The 22,333-nt window shown below is 39.3% G+C and overlaps 1 protein-coding gene across 1 annotated transcript in view; it reads right to left on the bottom strand.

Moving 5' to 3' along the window:
* Window positions 1–22,333, bottom strand: part of LOC133641709 (A disintegrin and metalloproteinase with thrombospondin motifs 20) — a 409,743-nt gene that overhangs the window by 275,470 nt on the left and 111,940 nt on the right. The window contains exons 4-8 of the mRNA XM_062035652.1: window positions 15,003–15,253; window positions 6,457–6,540; window positions 5,392–5,516; window positions 5,286–5,326; window positions 2,422–2,527 (exon numbers count right to left, since the gene is read on the bottom strand). Of these exons, the coding sequence (XP_061891636.1) occupies window positions 2,422–2,527; window positions 5,286–5,326; window positions 5,392–5,516; window positions 6,457–6,540; window positions 15,003–15,253 (607 nt within the window). The remainder of the gene's footprint in view (window positions 1–2,421; window positions 2,528–5,285; window positions 5,327–5,391; window positions 5,517–6,456; window positions 6,541–15,002; window positions 15,254–22,333) is intronic.

Here is a 22,333-nt window from a genome sequence, read left to right as displayed (position 1 = left end):
CCCCATTGAGAGCATGTGGACAATGCTGAAGAAACAAGTCCCTGTCAGAAAACCAACACATTTAGCTGAACTGCACCAATTTTGTCAAGAGGAGTGGTCAAAAATTCAAGCAGAAGCTTGTGGATGGCTACCAAAAGTGCCTTATTGCAGTGAAACTTGCCAAGGGACATGTAAGCAAATATTAACATTGCTGTATGTATACTTTTGACCCAGCACATTTGCTCACATTTTCAGTAGACCCATAATAAATTCATAAAATAAACAAACTTCATTAGAGATGTCCGATAATGGCTTTTTTGCAGATATCCGATATTCCGATATTGTCCAACTCTTAATTACCGATACCGATATATACAGTCGTGAAATTAACACATTATTGTGCCTAATTTTGTTGTGATGCCCCGCTGGATGCATTAAACAATGTAACAAGGTTTTCCAAAATAAGAGAACAACTTCAACTCAAGTTGTGGAAAAAAATGCCATCATGGCACTGCCATATTTATTATTGAAGTCACAAAGTGCATTATTTTTTTTTAACATGCCTCAAAACAGCAGCTTGGAATTTGGGACATGCTCTCCCTGAGATAATCCTGATACCCACTACAACTATGGGAAATACTATACTTTGACTTTCACAAAGTGCATTATTTTTTATATATTTTTTAAACATGCCTCAAAACAACAGCTACAAAAACAATGAAGGCACACAGCTTCAGTCCAGAGTATACTAGAGTAATAAAGTAAACAATAACATAGTCCTCATTTAGTGCAAGACTGCCTGGTATACTTTATAACAGGAAATTATAAACTGGGCTCACATCCATCTTCCGCTTGTATTCATCGTGTATCTCCTTATGATTCTTGAAGAGGTGGGAGATCTAATTGCTCGTATCAAAGGAAGACGTCTTGGTTCCTCCTCGCATAACCAACTTTTTGCAGTCATTGCAAATTGCCAGTTTTTTTATCCGTCAGACACACTTTAAAATAATCCCAAACCATAGACATGGTGTCGTAAGTCAGTCACCGAGCGAGCTCGCTTGTTAGCCACGGCTACAGCACCGGCAACAACACACTCTTGTTGTTGTTATGCTGCACTCGCGGCGGTTTGATGAGGTCATCAAGCGTCGCCAGTAAACCTCTCATGTGTTGTGTGTGTAGAGAGGAGAGGGGAGGGGCTGCTGACTGGGAGACGCAACTGCTCTGTACTGCTCCCTACGTCCGTGTTTTACCGGATATGTACCACTCTGTACAGCGGCGTTTTAAAAAGTCATTCATTTTACTTTTTGAAACCGATACCGATAATTTCCGATATTACATTTTAAGCATTTATCGGCCGATAATATCGGCAGGCCGATATTATGGGACATCTCTAAACTTCATGATTGTTTTTTGTGACCAACAAGTATGTGCTCCAATCACTCTATCACAAAAAAATAAGAGTTGTAGAAATTCATGGAAACTCAAGACAGCCATGGCTGTGTATATGTCTACATTTCGACATCGAGGCTGGATTTTGGCACTTTCGTGACACTATAGTGGTGTATAAAATTGTGACAAATACTATATTATTGGACGCCTAAGGCAGTGGTTCTTAACCTGGGTTCGATCGAACCCTAGGGGTTCGGTGAGTCGGCCTCAGGGGTTCGGCAGAGCCTCCGCCGCGGAGGTCAAGACACGCCCGACTCATCGTGTAAATAAAAACGTCTCCCTGTCGGTGTATTATGGATACCCTCAAACAATGTTCCCTCTAATTTTCCATATGCGTGAGCAAACGCAAAAACTCCTTGAGCATTCAGTGGAGCACATGTGAGCGACGTCACACCTGCAGCACACCTGTCCCAAACCTGACTAAATAACAAGTTCAATGTTTTATTATAGTAATCAAATGACAGAAGTCATTTCCATGAGATTATTTTCTCATATAAGTGTTTTGGCCCACTTACAATGACTATAACATATTGTTTTTCATGAGCTGTGTACTAGTATTATGTGTCTGGGTGGGGGGTCCTACATTGGAAATAATGTGTACCCCTTTCAGATATCGCATTTAGTTCCCACTAAAACCTTCACATGTTGCACAATGAGATGTAAACATGGGATCATGTGTACATTCCTGTAACTTTCTGTTTGTAAAATATACCTTTATTAGTATTTCTTTAATATAATAACATAATTTTATGATAACGGTTCGGGTTCGGTGAATGTGCATATGAAACTGGTGGGGTTCGGTACCTCCAACAAGGTTAAGAACGACTGGTCTAAGGTAATTTCATCAACTCTTTGGGACAACCATGGGGTTAACTTCCCGAGCCTCTGGCACATAATTAAAAAGTTCCTTTTAATATGTTTTGCACCTGCGGCACTCTTGATAAGAAGGCTTTTGTTGGCAGCGGTCCGTGTTCATATACGTGTGCGACTTACACATGGCCCAGCTCGTGAGCGATGGTGAAGGAGGCACTAATTCCGTTTTCTTCGCTGATAGAACAACTGCGGTACTGGTCGCACATGGTCCCCAGTTCTGCAAGCCCTGTAGAGAGACACACAAACACGCACACACTAAGATAACATACATGACATGCTGCTATTTGGGGGTAAACCTGCTCTGCTTATAGTTGATGAAACGGTTTCTTCCATTAAGAGAGATTAGCAGAGCAGCAGGCTCCTTCCCTCCTGCTCTACACTGCAAAAACTGAAATCTAAGTAAGATTAAATATCTCAAATAAGGGTGATATTTGCTTATTTTCTGTCTGATAAGATAATTCTTCTCACTAAGCAGATTTTATGTTAGAGTGTTTTACTTGTTTTAAGTGTTTTGGTCCTAAATGATCTCAGTAATATATTACAGCTTGTTGCTGAGATTTGATGACCTATATTGAGTAAAACATGCTTGAAACTATTTTTGTTCAAATGTCCAAAACACACCCAGCAATGGTACACAGGAAGGCGGGGAAGAAGAGGGGAAAAGGCGGCCAAAATGGTCAAAAGTCCCAATTTTGTCCAAACTACCTCCCCGGGTTCCAGTCCCACGAGTCCCGCCGCACAAGTCCCGGGATGCAAAATATGTCTAAAACGCACCCAGCAAAGTCCCACGGGAAGTGGGGGAGAAAAGTGAGAAAAGTCGTCAAAAGTCCCCAAAAATTTTCAAAATACCTACCCAGGTTCGAGTCCCACAAGTCCCGCCGCCGGCCGCGCAAGTCCCGGGATGCCCAAAATGTCCATAACACATCTAGCAAAGTCCCAGGGGGAGGGGGGATAAAAGTTTGAAAAGTAGACAAAAGTCCCAAAAATGTTCAAAATACCTACCCAGGTTCGAGTCCCACATGGAGTGCCACAAGTCTCAAGATTGTGTGAATGAATGATGGGTTTTTAACATGTAAAGCAACTTTGGGTACTTAGAAAAGCGCTATATAAAAATCCCAGGTATTATTATTATTATTATTGTGGCACTCGAACCGGGGTGTGATTTTTTAACATTTTACCACTTTTCTCACTTTTCTCCACGCCTTCCCGTGGGACTTTGCTAGGCGCGTTTTGGACATTTTGGGCATCCCGGCCGGCGGCGGGACTTGTGGGACTCGAACCTGGGTAGGTATTTTGAACATTTTTGGGACTTTTGCCGATTTTTCCAACTTTTATCCCCTCCCTCCCCGTGGGACTCGGCTGGGTGTGTTATGGACATTTTGGGCATCCCGGGACTTGCACGGCCATACATATGATTTTATGTTAGAGTGTTTTACTTGTTTTAATGGTTTTGGTCCTAAATGATCTCAGTAAGATATTACAGTTTGTTGCTGAGATTTGATGACCTATATTTAGTAAAACATGCTTGAAACTATTTTTGTTCAAATGTCCAAAACACACCCAGCAATGGTACACAGGAAGGCGGGGAAGAAGAGGGGAAAAGGCGGCCAAAATGGTCAAAAGCCCCAATTTTGTCCAAACTACCTCCCCGGGTTCCAGTCCCACGAGTCCCGCCGCACAAGTCCCGGGATGCAAAATATGTCTAAAACGCACCCAGCAAAGTCCCACGGGAAGTGGGGGAGAAAAGTGAGAAAAGTCGTCAAAAGTCCTCCAAAATTTTCAAAATACCTACCCAGGTTCGAGTCCCACAAGTCCCGCCGCCGGCCGCGCAAGTCCCGGGATGCCCAAAATGTCCATAACACATCTAGCAAAGTCCCAGGGGGAGGGAGGATAAAAGTTTGAAAAGTAGACAAAAGTACCAAAAATGTTCAAAATACCTACCCAGGTTCGAGTCCCACATGGAGTGCCACAAGTCTCAAGATTGTGTGAATGAATGATGGGTTTTTAACATGGAAAGCAACTTTGGGTACTTAGAAAAGCGCTATATAAAAATCCCAGGTATTATTATTATTATTATTGTGGCACTCGATTTTTTAACATTTTACCACTTTTCTCACTTTTCTCCACGCCTTCCCGTGGGACTTTGCTAGGCGCGTTTTGGACATTTTGGGCATCCCGGCCGGCGGCGGGACTTGTGGGACTCGAACCTGGGTAGGTATTTTGAACATTTTTGGGACTTTTGCCGATTTTTCCAACTTTTATCCCCTCCCTCCCCGTGGGACTCGGCTGGGTGTGTTATGGACATTTTGGGCATCCCGGGACTTGCACGGCCATACATACGATTTTATGTTAGAGTGTTTTACTTGTTTTAATGGTTTTGGTCCTAAATGATCTCAGTAAGATATTACAGCTTGTTGCTGAGATTTGATGACCTATATTGAGTAAAACATGCTTGAAACCAGAATATCAACTTTTGCAAAGCTGTGTCATCAACACTCACAAGTATAAAACAACTTTTTTAAAGTAATAATTTCTTATTTCAGGCATGAAAAAAAACAAAACAGGATTTTGACACAATTGTGTCTCATAATTAAAACAGATGACAGCCAAATGGACTTTTGCTGTTTTATTTTCAATGAAACAATAGAAAATACGTACTCATATAGTAGTACACTTGTTATTAGTGAGAATATACTTATTTTAAGGTATTTTGGGTTCATTGAGGTTAGCTAATTTTACTTGTTTTGGAAAGTCTTGACAAGCCAATTTTTCTTGTTCTATTGCAGATAATTTTGCTTAGTTGAAGTAAAATACCCATAATTTTTCTTTTTTTTTTCTTCTTGTTTTTGAACACTGACTTTTTGCAGTGTACCACTCTGATCAGTCACTATAATATCATTAGCTGCCATCTTGCCATAGACTTATTACTGCAGTGTTTATGAGCTAGAGGCGGGAAGTTCATTGGTAAAAAAAAAAAGTCTTACCGAGCGTGTCACACTTGTCTTTTGCACGGCAGATATCTTCCCTGAAGAACACAAACATATGTATGAATGTATGTTGTTGTTGTTGTTCCCTGGGAGGTAAATGCACCTGGTGATGAGGAGGGCGGTGTCATGGTGAGAAGGGTGGCTGTCATCCTGGATGTTTTGCTTTTGCTGCCATGTGCAGAAGTTGTGCAGAGTGGTGGCAGCATTGAAACTCACCGTAGGACCTTGCTGTTATTGGAGAGAAACACCCACGTTAGGCTTGTCAAGTATTATCTACAAAACCCAAAACCAATGAAGTTGGACGTTGTGTAAATGGTAAATAAAAACAGAATACAATGACTTGCAAATACTTTTACACTTTTTTTCAATTGAATAGACTGCAAAGACAAGATACTTAACGTTCGAACTGGTAATTTTTTATTTTTTTTTTGCAAATATTAGCTCATTTGGAATTTGATGCCTGCAACATGTGTCAAAAAAGCTGGCACAGGTGGCAAAAAAGACTGAGAAAGTTGAGGAATGCTCATCAAACACTTATTTGGAACATCCCACAGGGGAACGGGCTAATTGGGAACAGTTGGGTGCCATGATTGGGTATAAAAGCAGCTTCAATGAAATGCTCAGTCATTCACAAACAAGGATGGAGCGAGGGTCACCACTTGACTTTTAGTATTTTTCTGTAATTTATAATTTTTTAGTATTTTTTTGAGGGGACCAGAGTGGGGACGAAAAAAAGGGTCTGTTTTCTCATTACCTGTATTATGATTTCCCTATCAAATTAATTAATAAATACTATTAAATAAAAAAAAAAATTGAGGTTCCACTGTATTGTTTTTCAGCACTTACCGCAAAAATGCAAAGTTCCTGTTTTTAAGGACCTTGTGCAAAAATACTTGTTAAAGATCCTCAATAGTTTTTAAGAACATTAAGAAAAAACACTAGTCAGAGATCCTCAATACAACAGGAAGTCACCGACTATTTTTAAAGACTGACTACAAAAATGTTAGTTGCTGTCAAGTTTTGAACGAAACTCATCATAAAGTCAATCAAGGCCCTTATTAAGCCACCAGGTGAATAGTTCCGCTAAGGCCACAGACTTGAACAAGACAAAGCAGGCTACGTCCATGTGCATGGACCCCTGCCTTATGGTAACGTTGTAGTCGCCTACCTGTTCATCGTGGATGACGACCAGCTTGACTATCACGATGTTGATGAGGTTTCCTACGCTGGGGTCCCTGTACACCGCCGCTACCTGTAACAAAGACCAGGCACAGACAAAAAAAAATGCAAACCTCCACAAACCTGAGCCGTTGTGTGCACGGAATGTGAAAAATACAGCTGTTATTGTGGCAACACTTCAAAGAAGAAGTCCCCGCAACATTTCGTCTTCAAAGAAAACCATTTGCCCAACACAGCCCTTGAACCTCGCTGGCCCACGCTCTTAAAGAGCGACAGTCCTCCCTTCCGTGAGGATGGACAAACATTCCCTCCGTCGTTTCCCCTCCACTTCCCCTGGTCTCCTCGTGCACCCCAGTCACGGTCGGCCAGCGGTCTCCTGAGGCCGTGTGCAGCCTCCTGACAGGAACTCATTAGTACACTATAAACATTTAGCTTGTCTCAGCCCTGAGGGGGGGACGCAAACATGGCCAGGGCCTGCCTCTGCTTGCTCTCCGTCCAACTATACCACTAGGACGGAGCACCTTTGTGTGACCCAGATAGACAGAGGGGGGAAAACAAAGCACAATAAGAGATGTCGGTTACGACGACTTCCCATATAAGATCCAGGCATGTGATTTGGACTTAATGAAAAAGACTGAAAATAAGCGGAGGGTCTGGGGCACACAGGTCCCTCTAGACCAGGAGTCACCAACGCGGTGCCCGCGGGCACCAGGTAGCCCGTAAGGACCAGATGAGTAGCCCGCTGGCCTGTTCGAAAAATAGCTCAAAAAGCAGCACTTAGCTGCCTCTATTTTTTAAATTGCATTTATTTACTAGCAAGCTGGTCTCGCTTTGCTCGACATTTTTAATTCTAAGAGAGACAAAACTCAAATAGAATTTGAAAATCCAAGAAAATATTTTAAAGACTTGGTCTTCACTAACTGACAAAGAAACAGATAACAGATTTGGTGTCCAGTTCAAAGTGTGACATGATTTATTTAAAAATTTGAGAGTTGACTTTTGTATTTTACATGAGTTATTATTTGTACAAACATGGTGCAAAGTAATTCTTGATTTGTTAAAAAAGGTTAGTGGCTAGCTAGTTAAAATGGGATATTGTGATTTCACAAGACTGTCTTAGAAGTGATCATTTGAAAATGTTCAATTTCAAAAATGTGCACTTAGAGAAAATATAAAAATAAAGTGTTGCATATTGATATTTATCTGTTTCTATATATATTTATTGTGAGAAATCATTAAGATGATCAGTGTTTCCACAAAGATAAATATCATGAAATACTAATAATAACAGAGTTAAAGGTAAATTGAGCAAATTTGCTATTTCTGGCAATTTATTTAAGTGTGTATCAAACTGGTAGCCCTTCGCATTAATTAGTACCCAAGAAGTAGCTCTTGGTTTCAAAAAGGTTGGTGACCCCTGCTCTAGACAGTTCCAGCCAGGTGGGGGGACAAGCATGTTGTTTATGTTTCAAAAAGATTAATTGATTGATTGAGTGATTGATTGATTGAAACTTTTATTAGTAGATTGCACAGTACAGTACATATTCCGTACAATTGACCACTAAATGGTAACACCCGAATAAGTTTTTCAACTTGTCAATCAATTCATGGTACGATTGTACGTTCAACATTAAAAATAAGTTTAAGAGGCAATTCCTGAAGGAATTGCGTGTGAATGCTCCATTGCTGAAGTTAAAGTGAAATGCTGACAGAATGTAGTATGAATGTCAGAATTAATTGAATTACCATAAATTGATTTACGTGGACCCCAACTTTTTAAACAAGTTGAAAAACGTATTCGGGTGTTACCATTAAGTGGTCAATTGTACGAAATATGTACTGTACTGTGCAATCTACTAATAAAAGTTTCAATCAATCAATCAAAGAATAGTTTGAATGTTGAAGAGTTTGAATTTCCAGGAAAAACGGAATTTGGTTTGGAACTTGGGAAAGTGTTAGTGGGATGAGTGGAATGTGTTGATGTTGGAATGGTTTGAATAGGTTGAACAATGTATGAAAATAGGGCTTTGGAAAAGCGGGAATTATAAAAAATCCTGGATTTTTTTTTTCCTTAAAAATGATAGTTTGAATTTACAGAATGGTGGAATGTTTTGAAGGTGGAATGGTTTGAATCAGTTGAAAAATTTGGAAATGGTGGAAGTTTGAAAAAATGGCCTATTCTTTTTGAATGGGAAAAATGTCCCGGAAAACCTGGAATTCTGGGAAATCTGGGAACTTTTGGAGTTTGAAGTTGGAACGGTTTGAATCAGATGAAAAATGTGGAAGGTAGAGCGCACCAAAATCTGGAGAATAATAAGAATAAGTTGAAGAATAACTAGAAGAGGCCATTCCTGAAGGAACTGCGTGTGAATGCTCCAATGCTGAAGTTAAAGTGAAATGCTGACAGAATGTAGTATGAATGTAAGAATAGTTTGAATGTTGAAGAGTTAGAATTTCCGGGAAAAACGAAATTTGGTTTAGAACTAGGGAAAGTGTTAGTTGGATGAGTGGAATGTGCTGATGTTGGAATGGTTTGAATAGGTTGAAAAATGTGTGAATTGTGGATGTTTGGAAAAGCGGGAATTATAAAAAATCCTGGATTTTTTTTTTCCTTAAAAATGATAGTTTGAATTTACAGAATGGTGGAATGTTTTGAAGGTGGAATGGTTTGAATCAGTTGAAAAATTTGGAAATGGTGGAAGTTTGAAAAAATGGCCTATTCTTTTTGAATGGGAAAAATGTCCCGGAAAACCTGGAATTCTGGGAAATCTGGGAACTTTTGGAGTTTGAAGTTGGAACGGTTTGAATCAGATGAAAAATGTGGAAGGTAGAGCGCACCAAAATCTGGAGAATAAGAAGAATAAGTTGAAGAATAACTAGAAGAGGCCATTCCTGAAGGAACTGCGTGTGAATGCTCCAATGCTGAAGTTAAAGTGAAATGCTGACAGAATGTAGTATGAATGTAAGAATAGTTTGAATGTTCAAGAGTTTGAATTTCCGGGACAAACTGAATTTGGTTTGGAACTTGGGAAAGTGTTAGTTGGATGAGTGGAATGTGCTGATGTTGGAATGGTTTGAATAGGTTGAAAAATGTGTGAATTGTGGAAGTTTAAAAAATGGACAATTCATTTTGAATGGGGACGATGTACCTAAAAACTGTGAATTCTTGGAAATCCGGGACTTTTTTTTAAATTGTTGAACAGGCTGAATATTTTAGAGATGGAACACTTTGAATCGGATGAAAAATGTGGGAATTGTCAAGTTGCCAAAAAAAAAGAGACAAAAAAGGGTTTGGAAAAAAAGGGAATTCTGGGAATTCCTGGAATTTTTTTGAACTTGGAAAAATTATAGTTTGAATGTCCAGGATGAGTGGAATGTGTTGAAGGTGGAAGGGTTGAATCGGTTGAAAAATGTGGAAATGGTGGAAGTTATAAAAAATGGCCAATTCATTTTGAATGGGAAAAATGTCCCAGAAAACCTGGAGTTCTGGGAAATCTGGGAATTTTTGGAATTTGTCAAGGGAAAGCCCGTGATTCTTGAATAGGCTGAACAGTTTGAAGTTGGAACGGTTTGAATAGGGTGAAAAGTGTGGAAGGTATAGCGCGCCAAAATCTGGAGATTGAGAAGAATAAGTCGAAAAATAACTAGAAGAGGCAATTCCTGAAGGAACTGCGTGTGAATGCTCCAATGATGAAGTAAAAGTGAAATGCTGACAGAATGTAGTATGAATGTAAGAATAGTTTGAATGTTGAAGAGTTTGAATTTCCAGGAAAAACGGAATTTGGTTTAGAACTAGGGAAAGTGTTAGTGGGATGAGTGGAATGTGTTGATGTTGGAATGGTTTGAATAGGTTGAACAATGTATGAAAATAGGGCTTTGGAAAAGCGGGAATTATGAAAAATCCTGGATTTTTTTTTTCCTTAAAAATGATAGTTTGAATTTACAGAATGGTGGAATGTTTTGAAGGTGGAATGGTTTGAATCAGTTGAAAAATTTGGAAATGGTGGAAGTTTGGAAAAATGGCCTATTCTTTTTGAATGGGAAAATGTCCCGGAAAACCTGGAATTCTGGGAAATCTGGGAACTTTTGGAGTTTGAAGTTGGAACGGTTTGAATCAGATGAAAAATGTGGAAGGTAGAGCGCACCAAAATCTGGAGAATAATAAAAATAAGTTGAAGAATAACTAGAAGAGGCCATTCCTGAAGGAATTGCGTGTGAATGCTCCAATGCTGAAGTTAAAGTGAAATGCTGACAGAATGTAGTATGAATGTAAGAATAGTTTGAATGTTGAAGAGTTTGAATTTCCGGGACAAACTGAATTTGGTTTGGAACTTGGGAAAGTGTTAGTTGGATGAGTGGAATGTGTTGATGTTGGAATGGTTTGAATAGGTTGAAAAATGTGTGAATTGTGGAAGTTTAGAAAATGGACAATTCATTTTGAATGGGGACCATGTACCTAAAAACTGTGAATTCTTGGAAATCCGGGACTTTTTTTTAAATTGTTGAACAGGCTGAATATTTTGGAGTTGGAACAGTTTGAATCGGATGAAAAATGTGGGAATTGTCAAGTTGCCAAAAAAAAAGAGACAAAAAAGGGTTTGGAAAAAAAGGGAATTCTGGGAATTCCTGGAATTTTTTTGAACTTGGAAAAATTATAGTTTGAATGTCCAGGATGAGTGGAATGTGTTGAAGGTGGAAGGGTTGAATCGGTTGAAAAATGTGGAAATGGTGGAAGTTATAAAAAATGGCCAATTCATTTTGAATGGGAAAAATGTCCCAGAAAACCTGGAGTTCTGGGAAATCTGGGAATTTTTGGAATTTGTCAAGGGAAAGCCCGCGATTCTTGAATAGGCTGAACAGTTTGAAGTTGGAACGGTTTGAATAGGGTGAAAAGTGTGGAAGGTAGAGCGCGCCAAAATCTGGAGATTGAGAAGAATAAGTTGAAAAATAACTAGAAGAGGCAATTCCTGAAGGAACTGCGTGTGAATGCTCCAATGATGAAGTAAAAGTGAAATGCTGACAGAATGTAGTATGAATGTAAGAATAGTTTGAATGTTGAAGAGTTTGAATTTCCAGGAAAAACGGAATTTGGTTTAGAACTAGGGAAAGTGTTAGTGGGATGAGTGGAATGGTTTGAATAGGTTGAACAATGTATGAAAATAGGGCTTTGGAAAAGCGGGAATTATGAAAAATCCTGGATTTTTTTTTCCTTAAAAATGATAGTTTGAATTTACAGAATGGTGGAATGTTTTGAAGGTTTAATGGTTTGAATCAGTTGAAAAATTTGGAAATGGTGGAAGTTTGAAAAAATGGCCTATTCTTTTTGAATGGGAAAAATGTCCCGGAAAACCTGGAATTCTGGGAAATCTGGGAACTTTTGGAGTTTGAAGTTGGAACGGTTTGAATCAGATGAAAAATGTGGAAGGTAGAGCGCACCAAAATCTGGAGAATAAGAAGAATAAGTTGAAGAATAACTAGAAGAGGCCATTCCTGAAGGAATTGTGTGTGAATGCTCCAATGCTAAAGTTAAAGTGAAATGCTGACAGAATGTAGTATGAATGTAAGAATAGTTTGAATGTTGAAGAATTTGATTTTCCGGGACAAACTGAATTTGGTTTGGAACTTGGGAAAGTGTTAGTTGGATGAGTGGAATGTGCTGATGTTGGAATGGTTTGAATAGGTTGAAAAATGTGTGAATTGTGAAAGTTAAAAAAATGGACAATTCATTTTGAATGGGGACCATGTCCCTGAAAACTGGGAATTCTTGGAAATCCGGGACTTTCTTTAAATTGTTGAACAGGCTGAATATTTTGGAGTTGGAACTGTTTGAATCGGATGAAAAATGTGGGAATTGTGGAACTTTGAAAAATGTCCCATTCATTTCCATGGGAATTTAATGGAAATTTGAGAATTTCGGGAAAAGCGGGAATTTTTTGGAAAATGTTAAAAGACTTGAATGTTCTGAAGGAGTTGAAATGGTTGGTGTTGGAGTTTTTCAAATTGGTAGAGAAATGTTGAAGTCGTAACATTTTTAATTGAGAAATGGTATTAAGGAATGACGGGAAAACCGAGAATTTTTCCAGTTCAAAAAATAACTTCATTTTTCTGTCCTGATTGAAAGGAATGTTTTGACGGTGGAACAATTAAAGTGGGTTGAAAAATGTGGAAGGGGTAGTCGCCAGAAAAAAAGAGACAAAAAAGGGTTTTGGAAAAAAAGTGAATTCTGGGAATTCCTGGAATTTTTTTTAACTTGGAAAAATGTTTGAATGTCCAGGATGGTGGACTGTGTTGAAGGTGGAATGGTTTGAATCGGTTGAAAAATGTGGAAATGGTGGAAGTTTGAAAAATGGCCAATTCATTTTAAATGGGAAAAAAATGTCCCGGAAAACCTGGAATTCTGGGAAATCTGGGAATTTGACAAGGGAAAGCCCGCGATTCCCGAATAGGCTGAACAGTTTGAAGTTGGAACGGTTTAAATCGTTAAAAATTTGGAAGGTAGAATGCGCCAAAATCTGGAGAATAATAATAATAATAATAATAATAATAATAGATTAATTTTGGTGTAGAAAACCATATGTGTGAATGCTTTGGAGCATTCACACAATGAACAAAATGTCAGCTACTGTCTTGTTGTAAAACACCAGTGAAAATGAAATGTAGCATTTAGACAGGCTATACCAGGGGTCGGCAACCCGCGGCTCTAGAGCCGCATGCGGCTCTTTAGCGCCGCCCTAGTGGCTCTCTGGAGCTTTTTCAAAAATGTATGAAAAATGAAAAAAGATTAGGGGAAAAATATATTTTTTGTTTTAGTATGGTTTCTGTAGGAGGACAATCATGACACAAACCTCCCTAATTGTTATAAAGCACACTGTTTATATTAAACATGATTCACTGATTGTAATATTTGCCGAGCGCCGTTTTGTCCTACTAATTTTGGCGGTCCTTGAACTCACCGTAGTTTGTTTACATGTATAACTTTCTCCGACTTTATAGGATGTGCATGAATGCACAAAGGTGAGTTTTCTTGATATTATTGACTTGTGTGGAGTGCTAATCAGACATATTTGGTCACTGCAAGCTAATCGATGCTAACATGCTATTTAGGCTAGCTATATGTGCATATTGCAACATTATGCCTCATTTGTAGGTATATCTGAGCTAATTTAGTTTCCTTTAAGTCCTCTTAATTCAATTTATATGTCATGACACACTATCTGTATGTAATATGGATTTTTATTTTTTGCGGCTCCTGACAGGTTTGTTTTTGTATTTTTGGTCCAATATGGCTCTTTCAACATTTTGGGTTGCCGACCCCTGGGCTATACTGTAGCAAAAGTCATCACATGTCTGCCACAATCATGTGTGTTCTTAAATGTGTGTTCCAGCTCTTCCATGTGGAGAGCAGTTTTGATTTGGGCTTACATGGTAAACAACTCAAATGAATGTTTTATCCAGACGCATACATTTGTCCAAATGTGGCCAAGTAGACGCATTGGGGGTTTCCTGGACGTCGTCTACATCGCTAAATCGGGGGCACATTTTACTTTTTTAAACCGATACCGATAATTTCCGATATTACATTTTAAAGCATTTATCGGTCGTTGACTTCGAGGCCGGTCCTGCCACACCCCGCCTCGCTGCAGGCCCGCAGGCCACGCCCCCCTCCACAACAACATTTTTCAGAAATAAACAAATTGCACATCGCTGACAAATACAAAATCTCCTCGTCAGACGCGTCGTAGAAAGTATCCAGTAACAAACGTGTCCGCATAATTCAACTCACTGTGTCAAGTGCTTAGCTTAATTAATTATTGTGACCACTAAGTGTCGCCATTTATCAATTACCATTCCACTTCAACTTGAACAAAGTCCAATTCCGATAATATCGGACTGCTGATATTTTCGGCCTATAAATGCTTTAAAATGTAATATCGGAAATTATCGGTATCGGTTTCAAAAAGTAAAATGTAAGACTTTTTAAAACGCCGCTGTGTACACGGACGTAGGGAGAAGTACATAGCGCCAATAAAGCTTAAAGGCACTGCCACGCACACAAGTGAATGCAACATACTTGGTCAACAGCCATACAGGTCACACTGAGGGTGACCGTATAAACAACTTTAACACTGTTACAAATATGCGCCACACTGTGAACCCACACCAAACAAGAATGACAAACACATTTCGGGAGAACATCTGCACCGTAACACAACATAAACACAACAGAACAAATACCCAGAACCCCTTGCAGCACTAACTCTTCCGGGACGCTACAATATACACCCCCCGCTACCCCGCCGCACCCCAAAGACAATAGGAACTAATAAGACCGTAGAACTTTATTTACCTCAAATGTGATTCATAATTGACCCTATTAGTATTTAAATGTGGTTTCACTACAACCGTTTTGCTCTCACGGACCATAGCCTGCCCCCCCCCCCCCCCCCCACCCCCCCACCCCTGCTTTCAATGAACAACATAGTAACAGCCAACAAATAGAACCAAAATATATTTGAAGAACATGAATGTACTTACTACTGACATGATTGTGAGGATGTAGTGCTCCAGGTTGCCTCCGTGGTGCCGGGCCATCTTGGCGTCGGCCGTCACCATCAGCTCAACGTAGCGAGGGTAGGAGAGGAAGCGCTTGCGCCTGCGCGGGGCTCTGCCAATCGTGTCGTTGGAATGCTTCACGTCGCCCTGGTCGTCGACCGCTGCTCGGAGAGAGTCCACCTCCTCGCCCATGTTCCCTCGGCCCCCCAAGGACACGGGCCGCTTGGAGTCGTCTGAGAGGAGACAGAAAGGTAATGAACACTTGGGCATTTGTGAGCGAATATGTTGTATAACACAACCTATGTCACTATTATGTTAGATCCACTATGGACTGGACTCTCACTATTATGTTAGATCCACTATGGACTGGACTCTCACTATTATGTTAGATCCACTATGGACTGGACTCTCACACTATTATGTTAGATCCACTATGGACTGGACTCTCACTATTATGTTAGATCCACTATGGACTGGACTCTCACTATTATGTTAGATCCACTATGGACTGGACTCTCACTATTATGTTAGATCCACTATGGACTGGACTCTCACTATTATGTTAGATCCACTATGGACTGGACTCTCACACTATTATGTTAGATCCACTATGGACTGGACTCTCACTATTATGTTAGATCCACTATGGACTGGACTCTCACTATTATGTTAGATCCACTATGGACTGGACTCTCACTATTATGTTAGATCCACTATGGACTGGACTCTCACTATTATGTTAGATCCACTATGGACTGGACTCTCACACTATTATGTTAGATCCACTATGGACTGGACTCTCACTATTATGTTAGATCCACTATGGACTGGACTCTCACTATTATGTTAGGTCCACTATGGACTGGACTCTCACTATTATGTTAGATCCACTATGGACTGGACTCTCACTATTATGTTAGATCCACTATGGACTGGACTCTCACACTATTATGTTAGATCCACTATGGACTGGACTCTCACTATTATGTTGGATCCACTATGGACTGGACTCTCACACTATTATGTTAGATCCACTATGGACTGGACTCTCACTATTATGTTGGATCCACTATGGACTGGACTCTCACACTATTATGTTAGATCCACTATGGACTGGACTCTCACTATTATGTTAGATCCACTATGGACTGGACTCTCACACTATTATGTTAGATCCACTATGGACTGGACTCTCACTATTATGTTGGATCCACTATGGACTGGACTCTCACTATTATGTTAGATCCACTATGGACTGGACTCTCACACTATTATGTTAGATCCACTATGGACTGGACTCTCACTATTATGTTAGATCCACTATGGACTAGACTCTCACACTATTATGTTAGATCCACTATGGACTGGACTCTCACTATTATGTTAGGTCCACTATGGACTGGACTATCACACTATTATGCTAGATCCACTATGGACTGGACTCTCACTATTATGTTAGATCCACTATGGACTGGACTCTCACACTATTATGTTAGATCCACTATGGACTGGACTCTCACTATTATGTTAGATCCACTATGGACTGGACTCTCACTATTATGTTAGATCCACTATGGACTGGACTCTCACTATTATGTTAGATCCACTATGGACTGGACTCTCACTATTATGTTAGATCCACTATGGACTGGACTCTCACACTATTATGTTAGATCCACTATGGACTGGACTCTCACTATTATGTTAGATCCACTATGGACTGGACTCTCACTATTATGTTAGATCCACTATGGACTGGACTCTCACACTATTATGTTAGATCCACTATGGACTGGACTCTCACTATTATGTTGGATCCACTATGGACTGGACTCTCACAATAATATGTTAGATCCACTATGGACTGGACTCTCACGCTATTTTGTTAGATCCACTATGGACTGGACTCTCACACTATTATGTTAGATCCACTATGGACTGGACTCTCACTATTATGTTGGATCCACTATGGACTGGACTCTCACACTATTATGTTAGATCCACTATGGACTGGACTCTCACTATTATGTTAGATCCACTATGGACTGGACTCTCACACTATTATGTTAGATCCACTATGGACTGGACTCTCACACTATTATGTTGGATCCACTATGGACTGGACTCTCACTATTATGTTGGATCCACTATGGACTGGACTCTCACTATTATGCTAGATCCACTATGGACTGGACTATCACACTATTATGCTAGATCCACTATGGACTGGACTCTCACTATTATGTTAGATCCACTATGGACTGGACTCTCACACTATTATGTTAGATCCACTATGGACTGGACTCTCACACTATTATGTTAGATCCACTATGGACTGGACTCTCACTATTATGTTAGATCCACTATGGACTGGACTCTCACTATTATGTTAGATCCACTATGGACTGGACTCTCACTATTATGTTAGATCCACTATGGACTGGACTCTCACACTATTATGTTAGATCCACTATGGACTGGACTCTCACTATTATGTTAGATCCACTATGGACTGGACTATCACACTATTATGTTAGATCCACTGTGGACTGGACTCTCACACTATTATGTTAGATCCACTATGGACTGGACTATCACACTATTATGTTAGATCCACTATGGACTGGACTCTCACACTATTATGTTAGATCCACTATGGACTGGACTCTCACACTATTATGTTAGATCCACTATGTACTGGACTCTCACACTATTATGTTAGATCCACTATGTACTGGACTCTCACACTATTATGTTAGATCCACTATGGACTGGACTATCACACTATTATGTTAGATCCACTATGTACTGGACTCTCACACTATTATGTTAGATCCACTATGTACTGGACTCTCACACTATTATGTTAGATCCACTATGTACTGGACTCTCACACTATTATGTTGGATCCACTATAGACTGGACTCTCACACTATTATGTTGGATCCACTATGGACTGGACTATCACACTATTATGTTGGATCCACTATGGACTGGACTCTCACACTATTATGTTGGATCCACTATGGACTGGACTATCACACTATTATGTTAGATCCACTATGGACTGGACTCTCACACTATTATGTTAGATCCACTATGGACTGGACTCTCACTATTATGTTAGATCCACTATGGACTGGACTCTCACTATTATGTTAGATCCACTATGGACTGGACTCTCACACTATTATGTTAGATCCACTATGGACTGGACTCTCACACTATTATGTTAGATCCACTATGGACTGGACTATCACACTATTATGTTGGATCCACTATGGACTGGACTATCACACTATTATGTTGGATCCACTATGGACTGGACTATCACACTATTATGTTGGATCCACTATGGACTGGACTATCACACTATTATGTTGGATCCACTATGGACTGGACTCTCACACTATTATGTTGGATCCACTATGGACTGGACTATCACACTATTATGTTAGATCCACTATGGACTGGACTCTCACACTATTATGTTAGATCCACTATGGACTGGACTCTCACTATTATGTTAGATCCACTATGGACTGGACTCTCACTATTATGTTAGATCCACTATGGACTGGACTCTCACACTATTATGTTAGATCCACTATGGACTGGACTCTCACACTATTATGTTAGATCCACTATGTACTGGACTCTCACACTATTATGTTGGATCCACTATAGACTGGACTCTCACACTATTATGTTGGATCCACTATGGACTGGACTATCACACTATTATGTTGGATCCACTATGGACTGGACTATCACACTATTATGTTGGATCCACTATGGACTGGACTATCACACTATTATGCTAGATTCTCTCGACGTCCATTGCACCGGTCGCCCAGGGGGGATTGTTTAATGCGCCGACAATCCTTTAAGCGGTGCTGCTTCATAGCTTACCAAAGTCGTACTAAAACATTTTGATAGATTTTTGAGCGCCGTGTGTAATGTTCTATATTTTCAATGGAACATATAAAATGTTGGATTTGTTTACTTGAGACATATTGCCATCATAATGCAGCCTACACATATCTCTTATGTTTGACTGCCATCTACTGGTCACACTTATCATTACACCACGTACCAAATAAAATAGCTTCGAGGCGGGTATTCACTGTCGAGTTTTGAGGAAAAAATAAGGATTTTAAGTGTGCCTTATAGTCAGGAAAATACGGTACTCATTATACTTAAAATGCAGCTCCTGCCATTTTTTGAAATAATCTTTTTTAAAAACTACATTAAGAGGTTTCCCACAGCCACAGCTGTTATTACTAGGGATGGGTGTTGTTTTGGATCCAAAATCGGTATTTAAAAATAGGGGCCGGTGATTAAACGGTGCCAGAACCGCTGAACCGGTATTTGAAAAAATGGAAAACGTTTTTGTTTAAAAAAAAAAGAAAACCTTTTCATTATCATAGAAATGTGTGACATTTGAGTTGAACAGACCAGCAATTACAAGACTTTAATTATTTACATTAAAAGATAACCAAGTAATACATTAAACAAAATAATAATAATAATTATGGCAGTAATACAGAACTCAGAGACGGTGCAAAACTTTGGTAATAGGGATGCTCATAATTCCAGAGGTTTGTGAAAGCAACGTTGTCGATGTAACCGTCATTGGTTCATAATGAGCAAGTGCTGCGTCGTTACTAGGGCTGCGAATCTTTGGGTGTCCCACGATTCGATTCAATATCGATTCTTGGGGTCACAATTCGATTATAAATCGATTTTTTTCGATTCAACGCGATTCTCGATTCAAAAACGATATTTTCCCGATTCAAAAGGATTCTCTATTCATTCAATACACAGGATTTCAGCAGGATGTACCCCAGTCTGCTGACATGCAAGCAGAGTAGATTTTTGTAAAAAGCTTTTATAATTGTAAAGGACAATGTTTTATCAACTGATTGCAATAATGTAAATTAGTTTTAACTATTGAATGAACCAAAAATATGACTTATTGTATCTTTGTGAAAATATAGATGCAATGCAAGTGTAAGCCACTGTGACACTATTGTTCATTTTTATTATTTTTTTTTATTTATTTTTTTATAAATGTCTAATGATAATGTCAATGAGGGATTTTTAATCACTGCTATGTTGAAATTGTAACTAATATTGATACTGTTGTTGATATTATTGCTGTTCTGAGTGTTGCTTGGTCAGGTTTGGTTTTGGAATTGGATTGCATTGTTATGGTATTGCTGTGTATTGTTTTGTTGGATTGATTAATAAAATCAATTTATTTATTTTTTTAAATAAAAAATTAAAAAAACATTTAAAAAAATAGATTTTTGAAAAATGAGAATCGATACTGAATCGTACAACGTGAGAATGGCGATTTGAATTCAAATCGATTTTTTCCCACACCCCTAGTCGTTACTGTTGTGGTTACTAGCTGCAACTTAGCATCAATGTTTTATTGATTTTGGCATTACCGCTTATGTTGGCACAAAGTCATTACCCTTTCAACCCGGCACTAATTAGACACTCCAGCAGTTATTTGCCACCCGCCGTCTATAGCCAAGTCGAGGTGTTACTTGGAGCATTTGAGTACACAAGGCCCCTGCGTCACCATACAAAGTGTAAGATGGACACTTTTTTTGTTTTTTACAGAGCCTGGCTTTCTTTGTTTTTGCACGTTTGACCAGCATGTAAAAAAAACAACAACCTTGCCTTCAAATCAAACGTTAAAATGTTGACTGTGTTATCGTCTTATTTATGTGACAACACTGTTTTTAAAAATGACATTGATCAGCATCTGGAACGCAAAAACCTTTGTCAATAAAATAATACTTTGTTATTATTTGCAGCGGTTAACTAATTTGTACACTGGTGTAATGTTACTTCAAACATTACTGGTAATAAATTACAACCAAAATGGTTATGTGTTATTGATTTTGTTGGTCAGAGAGCTATGACCGGCAGTTAGCCATAAACCTTAGCTCAATCCCTAGTATGAACTTAGCATACAGTATGCGGTTCACAAAGGTGCCTTTAATGCACATTGAATTTAAATAATATTTATTCAAGTAAATCTTCATGTTGTTGTTACTGCTGCAGTCCTGTAAGTGGCAGTAATGCTCATTACAAAAGATGAAGATGTATCCTAGTTTTACCAATGATCAATTACAGACAATTGGAAATATGTTAAGTAATTTGGAGTTGCCATTGAGTATTAAAGGCTATTTGAGACTTATCATAGAGAGCAACAAGGGTGTCCCAAGTCCGACCCATGGGCCATATGTGGCCTGCAAGTCACTTATTAGTGGCCCGAGGCGCACATCTCGACACATCTCATATTAAGACGACTCGGTAAAGAATGTGGGTATTATCTTCCACCCAACTCTCTCGTTTGAGTCACACATTAAGAGTGTTACTAAAACGGCCTTCTTTCATCTCCGTAATATCGCTAAAATTCGTTCCATTTTGTCCACTAGCGACGCTGAGATCATTATTCATGCATTCGTTACGTCTCGTCTCGATTACTGTAACGTATTATTTTCGGGTCTCCCTGCGTCTAGCATTAAAAGATTACAGTTGGTACAAAATGCGGCTGGTAGACTTTTGACAAGAACAAGAAAGTTTGATCATATTACGCCTATACTGTATATACCGTTATATATCTATATACATATTTACCTATATATATACCTATACTGGCTCACCTGCACTGGCTTCCTGTGCACTTAAGATGTGACTTTAAGGCAGTGGTTCTTAACCTGGGTTCGATCGAACCCTAGGGGTTCGGTGAGTCGGCCTCAGGGGTTCGGCAGAGCCTCCGCCGCGGCGGTCAAGACACGCCCGACTCATCGTGTAAACAAAAACTTCTCCCTGTCGGTGTATTATGGATACCCCCAAACAATGTTCCCTCTAATTTTCCATATGTGTGAGCAAACGCAAAAACTCCTTGAGCATTCATGTGGGGCACATGTGAGCGACGTCAGACATGCAAATGCACTGTGGTCACACCTGCAGCACACCTGTCCCAAACATGACTAAATAACAAGTTCAATGTTTTATTATAGTAATCAAATGACAGAAGTCATTTCCATGAGATTATTTTCTCATATAAGTGTTTTGGCCTACTTACAATGACTATAACATGTTGTTTTTCATGAGCTGTGTACTAGTATTATATGTCTGGGTGGGGGGTCCTGCTTTGGAAATAATGTGTACCCCTTTCAGATATCGCATTTAGTTCCCACTAAAACATTCACATGTTGCACAATGAGATGTAAACATGGGATCATGTGTACATTCCTGTAACTTTCCGTTTGTAAAATATATCTTTA

This window comes from Entelurus aequoreus, linkage group LG24 (genome assembly GCF_033978785.1).
Source record: "Entelurus aequoreus isolate RoL-2023_Sb linkage group LG24, RoL_Eaeq_v1.1, whole genome shotgun sequence".
Classification (NCBI taxonomy): domain Eukaryota; kingdom Metazoa; phylum Chordata; class Actinopteri; order Syngnathiformes; family Syngnathidae; genus Entelurus; species Entelurus aequoreus.
Note: the sequence above shows the minus strand (reverse complement) of the source record. Positions and strands in the feature narration are given on the sequence as shown.